General features: G+C 40.4%; 2 protein-coding genes across 2 annotated transcripts; both read left to right on the top strand.

The window, feature by feature from the left end:
* Window positions 1-1,201, top strand: LOC144652731 (uncharacterized). Its single transcript, XM_078512783.1, has one exon. It carries the CDS (start codon window positions 36-38, stop codon window positions 687-689), a length of 654 nt encoding a protein of 217 aa, XP_078368909.1. The 5' UTR covers window positions 1-35; the 3' UTR covers window positions 690-1,201.
* A 2,277-nt stretch (window positions 1,202-3,478) lies between these two features.
* On the top strand, window positions 3,479-6,242 carry LOC144648269 (forkhead box protein E4-like). Its single transcript, XM_078507885.1, has 2 exons — window positions 3,479-3,956; window positions 6,160-6,242. Exons 1-2 carry the CDS (start codon window positions 3,479-3,481, stop codon window positions 6,240-6,242), a joined length of 561 nt encoding a protein of 186 aa, XP_078364011.1.
* The last annotated feature ends 1,455 nt before the right edge of the window (window positions 6,243-7,697 follow it).

The following is a 7,697-nucleotide window of genomic DNA, read 5'->3' as shown; positions in this document are numbered from 1 at the left end:
AGGTGGCTTGATAAAGTTACTTAACCAAAGGAAAAATGAAGAGAGTGGAGCAACTGAATCAAAAGGAAAGTCTTCTAAAATCATCTGGTGACTCAAGCGATGAGAAGAAAGTTTGCAAGCAAGAGGTTCAAGAAAAGAAACAAAAAGGAAAGCGAAATTCGTGTCCTGTGTCTTATATCGAGGTCATTGCCTACGCCATTCTCAGTTCGCCGCGTAAACGCACTACTTTGTCTGAGATCTACAGCTTCATCGAAGACAACTATCCTGAATTCATAGAGAACAGAGTCCGTTGGAAGAACACAGTCCGCCACAATCTATCCATTCACAAGTGCTTTCAGCGAGGTGAAATTGCTTTGGATAAGACCGGCTGCTACTGGCGTATTCATCCCAGCTTCGTGGCCGATTTTAGCCGCGGAGATTTTTCCAGACGCAAGACGACGCAGACTCCTCCATTTATCTTAGATAGTGGGTACAGTCCAGACTCGTCGCAGATTCTTCCATTTGCTTTAGATGGTGGGTACAATCAACATCCGATACCCTTGCATTGCTCAGCGTTTCCTTGTCACATGTGTCAGCCAACCTCTTCGGCGTTTGCACCACATTTTGGAATGCTCCAGTTTCACAGGCAGGGCATGCATGTACCGTACGGGCAACATCCATATTATCCGTGGGAACATTACATGCACTGAGCGTTTATCCTGAACGATCACGCAGTTCTTCGCATGCAAGACGTGCAGATGAGTTAGTAGAGACCAAAAACCAGATGTGATAGATTTAGCGTAAGCGAAAGTAATGTTTAGGGCGCGACTGTCCTGATACGCCGATGGGCGTCTAAGAATTTTATAATAAACAAAGTCAAGTGAAAGTAAACTGAAAAATAATTGTTAAAGAGCAAAAAATTTGAAATGCATTTTGTCGGCTTATGTGGTAAAAAGTATTTCCGTATAGTAGTAGATTATGTATATCCCACAACTTACAATAACACGTCTATCGATAAACTTTGCCATCGCTGTAATTGCATGTTTCTAGATTGAAATTATTAAACAACACTTTTTCAGAGTAAAATGAAACTTAAACATTACTAGAACAGCTTACTTCAAGGAAGCGGAGAAAAAATTCGTGCAATTGAGAGAAGCCCTATAACCTTAGCTTGTAGCCGCGACTGAAAACTGTTACACTAAAATGTTTTTGGCTTTTTCATTATTTCTAGTCCCTGTTCGTCCGGGCTGTCGGCGGTGGCCGCCCGCGGCTCGTCGCTTTTACTTGCTCTCACAATGCCTGTGTCTCTCAACCAGTTGTATAAATATCGAGTAGTATTAATTTCATTAGCAAGTTAGAAGCCCTCGCTTAATTCGTATTGACAATTTGCAGTTGTGACAACTCGACAAATACTGAGGAGCTGCAAACGGCGATGTTCCACTTTCCCATAAAGATCGAGCGTGTGGCGAGCTGTTTGTACAGCTAGCTTTTAGTTACTCAATGGTTTGGAAATTGCCTTCCGGCTTTGGCATGAAAACCTCGTGTAAAGGTTAATTTCCACTTTCGCGTATGAACCGCATAAACAAAAGAGAAAAATGGACAGACCGCTGGTGTTTTTGAAAAAAATAAAAAAAATGAGCTCAGCGTTTATTATAAGACGCATTTCTTTCTCTAACAGATTTTATTTACTCACGACAGTTAAAATTTTATTTCTCAAAATTTTATTTCTCAAAATTATGTTGACCAAAGTTTGCTCGCCATTTTCAACAAAGTATTGTCTTTTGTCTCCTACACAGTAACATGATCTTGAAGACCACCTGCAACCCACACCAAATTAACCAGTCTTCTTTTATGTCACCGCATAGACGCAAAGATCAAGAATATCGACCAATATCAATATAGATGAAATTTGAAATTTCGTCAGTGCATGTGAAGCATTCTTCAATGAAGCTGCATCGTGTATAACCCAACCGCTCTTAGAAAATATATATACCATCTAAAACAAAAGGCGTGGACCAGTACGTAGACCAGTTTTTCCTAAGGGCCTAGCTAGCTAGCTTAGAAACTCAAATCCCATCATTCCTACGATAATTATTGCTGGCTTTTTCCCTCTTTTCCAAATTTCCATTCGATAAGGCCTTCGACTTCGGAGGCGTCAATGGTCTTTTAAAAATACGCGTCTCGCAGCATTTTAGACAACTTGACGGGTCTTGCGGCCGTCCCGAATTTCTGAGGTCCCGATTCCTTTTGCAAGATAGTTAGATATTTTTAACGGTGTGAGCCGGCTTGAGAAATTAGAAGATTAGTAAGCAATTTAGAAGGCCTGCATGGTAATCCAAATAAATTTTTCCAAACGCTTTATCCGGGGGGGGGGGGGGGGTGGTGGTGGTTATCCCATCAAAAAGATTCAAAAGTCACTGATGACATGTAATTATAACAAATAGTAATAAAACGTGAGAAAATTAACCATAACGGAAAAAATTCAGGGTAGTATCCCTAAAGGAAGAGATTTTATGCCATGTAGTTAAAAATTTTGAAAATTACGAAAATTTGTCAGAAAAAGCACTAGACCCCTCTTCCATTAACTGCCTGAAAATATGCATGCTAGCTTTTTTCCTATACTATCTGTTTTGGTCTTTATAGTGATTTCTTCCATGTCCTTGATTCGAGCAAGAGAGACGTCGAGGTCGCAGTTTATATCCGCGAGAGTCTTCGCCATGTTGTTCTGCGCCCAAGATTCACCTTAATTTGTCTGTCCCTCTCCCTTTTTTTTTTTTTTTCCCCTTTTCTCCTCTGTTTCTTAAATCCCCCTTTTTCCCCTCTTTATCTTCCTTTGTGCCTTTATGATTGGGGCCATATTTTTAGGCCATGTGATAAAAAGGGACAGAGCTAAAAACAAGCGACTGTTCACGCCGACAGCTCTGCCCACTCATTCTGAAATAGACCTGCCACGAGGAGACCACGAGCTGGAACATAACACCGCCAATAGGTCCAAACAAAGGTAAATAAGTATGTCAAACAGGCCGGATAATTTGTTTTTAGGGTGGAATCTAAACGCATTCATTCCGGGTTGCTTTAAATATATCGCCGCAGGCGATTGATTGCTAGTGATCGATATATCCTCAGATATCCCGACCATTGTATCTACTTTACCCGGTACTCTTGAACGTTTCCCTTAAATTTATCGTGCAAGTGTATCCATTCGTGATCGAGTATGATAAAATTACGTTTCCAAAAAAAAGTATATGTAAAATAATGTATCTTGTTGTTTTGGCTAAAATGTTAATGAAGAAAGCTTTATTTTTTAATCGTTTATTGTTTACAGGGCCGGAATTTTCTTTGCGGAAATGAAAACTTCTACTTGTAAAAAGTTAATTAACGCAACAAAAGAGAGCGTGTTGAATCATTACTTTGATAATACTTAGTTCAACGTGCTGGGCCTTTCTGCTATAGTTTGCAGCTTCAGGTGGCTTGGTAAAGTTACTAAACTAAAGGAAAAATGAAGAGAGTGGAGCAACTGAATCAGAAGGAAAGTCTTCACAAATCGTCTGGCGTTTCAAGCGAGGAGAGAAAAGTTTGCCTGCAGGAGAAACAAAAAAAGAAACAAAAAGGAAAGCGAAATTCGTGTCCTTTGTCTTATATCGAGGTCATTGCCTACGCCATTCTCAGTTCGCCGCGTAAACGTACTACTTTGTCTGAGATCTACAGCTTCATCGAAGACAGCTATCCTGAATTCATAGAGAACAGAGTCCGTTGGAAGAACACAGTCCACCACAATCTATCCATTCACAAGTGCTTTCAGCGAGGTGAAATTGCTTTGGATAAGACAGGCTGCTACTGGCGTATTCATCCCAGCTTCGTGGCCCATTTTAGCCGGGGAGATTTTTCCAGACGCAAGGCGACGCAGATTCCTCCATTTACCTTAGATAGTGGGTACAGTCCAGACTCGTCGCAGATTCTTCCATTTGCTTTAGATGGTGGGTACAATCAACATCCGATACCCTTGCCTGGTCCAGCTTGTTCTTGCCACATATGTCAGCCAACCTCGTCAGCGTTTGCACCGCATTGTGGAATGCTCCACTCTATCAGGCAGGGCATAAATGTACCGTACGGGCAACATCCTTACTTTCCATGGGATTATTACATGCACTGAGTGTTTATCCTGAAAGATCACGCAGTTCTTTGCATGCGTGAGGTGCAGATGAGTTAGTAGAGCCAAAAACCAGATTTGATCGATTTAGCGTAAGTTTAAGTAATGTTTACGGCGCGACTGTCCTGATAAGAAGATAGAAGTCTAAGAATTTTATAAAAACAAAGTCAAGTGAATGTAAACTGAAAAATAATTGTAGAACAACAAAAAATTAAAATGCATTTCGTTGGGTAAAGCGATAAGAATTATTGCCTTATAGTAGCATATTCTACAACTTACAATAACACGTGTATTGATTAACTTTTTAAAGTTTTTATCGCTGTAATTGCACGTTTAAAGCTTTGCATCCTCTATGCAACATTTTTGCAGAGTTAAATGAAACTTAAACATTACTCCAACAGCTAACATCAAGGAAGCGAAGAAAACATTCATCGCATTGAGGGTAACCCGATAACATTAGATTGTAGCAGAGACTAAAATACTCTCTCTAAGACGGAAACCGTCGGGACCGGCCCCAACTGTCCGTCTTATAGAGGTGTCCGCCTTATGGGTCGGGTCGTGACACCAGATTGGCGATAGCGGCTATCACACGAATACACGTCTGTTTTAGTCGCTTACGTTAGCAAACCTTGGAATAGGATTCGACTGTTTGATACAACGGTGATACTGTAAGTGAAACATCTCAAGTAGCAGAGAAGTAGCGTGCGGTTGTTTTTGGTATTTGGTCGCGCGACCGCTATGCTTTGTCGACAAGTTTGAAGTATTTCACGGATACTTAGTGCCTGTCCTTGGCGGTTCTGTCCGTGTCCGTCTGGGGTGTCCGTCTCGGGAGTAGACTGAACAGCAGGGACCATACCAGGTGTCCGTCTTATGGAGGTGTCCGTCTTATGAGGTGTCCGTTAAGAGGGAGTTGACTGTATTTCATTTCACACTATACCCGTTACGCCAGAGCCCAGAAACCTTGTAACAAGATTGAAGGTTAAAATGAGTCCAACTTGGAACTGCTTCCATGCTGTTTTCTGTAGTGAAGTAAAGTTTTTTCCGTGACGTGAAGTATTGAGTACAGTAGCAAGTTAGAAGCCCTCGCTTAATTCGTATTGACAATTTGCAGTTGTGACGACTAGACAAATAGTAGGGAGCAGACGGCGATGGACCATCTTCCATTATGAGCGCACGTTCAGTAGCGCACTGAACTGTTTGTTCAGCTCTAAGTTGCTCAATGGTTTGCAAACTGCTTTCCAGCTTTGTATTTTAAATCAAAACGCTCACAGTTTTATTGGGCATGAAAATGTTGCCTTAAGGTTGATTTCCTTCCCCGCGTAATTTTGCCCGCTGCGTAAAACCTTTATTAACCGCAAAAAAGAGAGAAAAATGGACGCACCGCTGGCGTCTTTGAAAAATTGGGCTCAACTTTTTTCGAAGACGCATACTTTTCTCCATGTTATTTACGCACGGTATGGTGGAAATTTTAATGCTCAAAATTATGTTGACCATAGTTTTCTCGCCAATTTCAGCAAGGTACTCTCTTTTGGCTCCTTCACTCTGAAAAGACCCAATTAGCCGGCGTTCTTTTAAGCCACTGCATAGACGCACAGCTTACGAATATCGATCAATATCACTATCGATAAAATATGAGATTTCGTTAGTAAGTGTGAAGCATTCTACTTTAAATATAAATCTATCATCAAAAACAAAAAACGTAGACCAGTTCCGCCGAGGACCTGTTTTGGCACCTAATAAAATTTCATTTTCTTATGATATTGCAAGCTTCCCCCCTCTTCACCGTATTAGTTAATCACTAAAATGGGTTAAATTCTAACTTGTGTTTTTTTTATGGATCGATCGAAGTTTGGTCCGATCCACAGCAATTACGCGCCTCCCGATCGAAACGGTTAAAATAACACATATTGCAGTCGCACCCAAAAAATAAATATTCGCTTAACATATCCAGTTCTTTTTTAAACTATAGACACATTATTGTATTTTATTTAGCAATGTTTTAATTATGATTCATTCTTGTTTCTTCGTAGGTCAAAAGAAGATTTTCGACCCGCCTAATCCAGCTTTGAACGAAGCATCAAATTTTAAAAATGTCACAGTGGCACCTGCTTGAGACTGGCTAATTACATGAACCAAGAGAGGATAAGGGACAGTCTGTCCCCTTTCCTCTCTTGCATGAAAGAATCTATAAATTTCGTTACTTATAAACAAAATAAAATTTGTCAGCACAGTGACAGTCTGCAAAGCTGACAACAGCTTAAGATTCAGGGAATATTTCAAAATATAAAAAGCACTAACAATCATCTTTGCCTTTACAAATTCTTCGGATAAATTAATTCGCATACTAGAACCTCATAAGCTCTCTTTCCTGGCTTTAGATTGTCATTTCCGGTCTTTACAGTCATCTCTGAATTCTAGGTAACTTCAACACCAATAGCTTTTTTCTCCACCTGTAGCTTTAGCTTTTCTTTAGCTTTTTTTTTAGCTTTTTTGAGCTGTAGCTGTAGCTTTTTCCTCCAGCTATATAGGTTTGTACACGTTCGCAATCAGATGCAGCGTGACGGTCACATCGCAACATGTGTATATAGAAGTGTGTATGTTCTTTCCATCGCTGACCGAAATGTTGCTCAAAGCCGATTCGATCGGGCATATTCCACTAAAAACGTTTGGAGGGACAAGCTAAAGATAAGTGTTACCACGCATATAAGTTGTTAGCGGTGAGGAAATAGACAAGGAACAAGATAGGCAAAATCCTCTTCCGCAGAAGGAAAGTGGCGGCCGGAACTTAGCGACAATGTTGTTTTATCTTTCTATGCTCGTAATAGTTTTCTGCTCTAAATTTCGACTGCAATATAAAGCAAAACCATTAATCTTTTTGCTGACTACTTCTAAAAAAAATATGTAAAAGCAATTCAACTTTGGTACACTACTTTTCATATGACTGAGATTTTGACAATCACTCTAAGATATCGGTCCAAATAAAAGTGCGATCTCGTACTTAGTGTACAAGAAAGGGCCGAACTTCATTATGTTCTTCTTGAAATGAGGATGTGGCATTTTGCAAGGGTTGTTCTCGCTCAGCATCAGGGCGGATGTCTGTATGGGGATCACCATCAGGAACTACATCAATTTTTTAATGTTCAATGCCCTGTTGTTAAGGGTCGTTATTGTAGTAAATCTTGACGATTGTGAACATGACCAACAACAAAAAAAGGTTCATCATATCTTCTGATAAAGCGCCAAGTTGCTCCTTTGGTAGTTGACCAGGAAGAAAGAAGTCACGTGTTCTGTTCCAGGTATTAGTGAAGTGTTGTGAGCATAGGTTCCAGGTTGTAAGAATTCTTCCCACAGTTGTTGATTTTCCCCCAATAAATGCCAAATGCAACTTTAACCATCGCTTGTGGTGAAGACATGTTCTATGGATAGCAACTTAGTGAGTTCCTAAAGTATTGCATTTGTCCACTCTCCACCTTGGTCACTTTGTAGTACAATTGGGAGACCAAATACCAAGAATGCATAGTCAGAGTAGTCATACAAGGCACGGGCTGCTGTTGTAGCACGGTTATTA

The sequence above is a fragment of the Oculina patagonica genome, chromosome 4 (assembly GCF_052425735.1).
Source record: "Oculina patagonica isolate OP01 chromosome 4, crgOcupat, whole genome shotgun sequence".
Taxonomy (NCBI): domain Eukaryota; kingdom Metazoa; phylum Cnidaria; class Anthozoa; order Scleractinia; family Oculinidae; genus Oculina; species Oculina patagonica.
The sequence above is the reverse complement of the archived record's forward strand: the minus strand, read 5'-3'. Positions and strand labels throughout refer to the sequence as shown.

Bases quoted from the DNA above. Each gene is read 5' to 3' on its own strand.
- LOC144652731 (XM_078512783.1), top strand. From the start codon at position 36: ATGAAGAGAGTGGAGCAACTGAATCAAAAGGAAAGTCTTCTAAAATCA.
- LOC144648269 (XM_078507885.1), top strand. From the start codon at position 3,479: ATGAAGAGAGTGGAGCAACTGAATCAGAAGGAAAGTCTTCACAAATCG. The intron at 3,957-6,159 runs GTGGGTACAATC...GTTTCTTCGTAG, and splicing joins TCTTCCATTTGCTTTAGATG to GTCAAAAGAAGATTTTCGAC.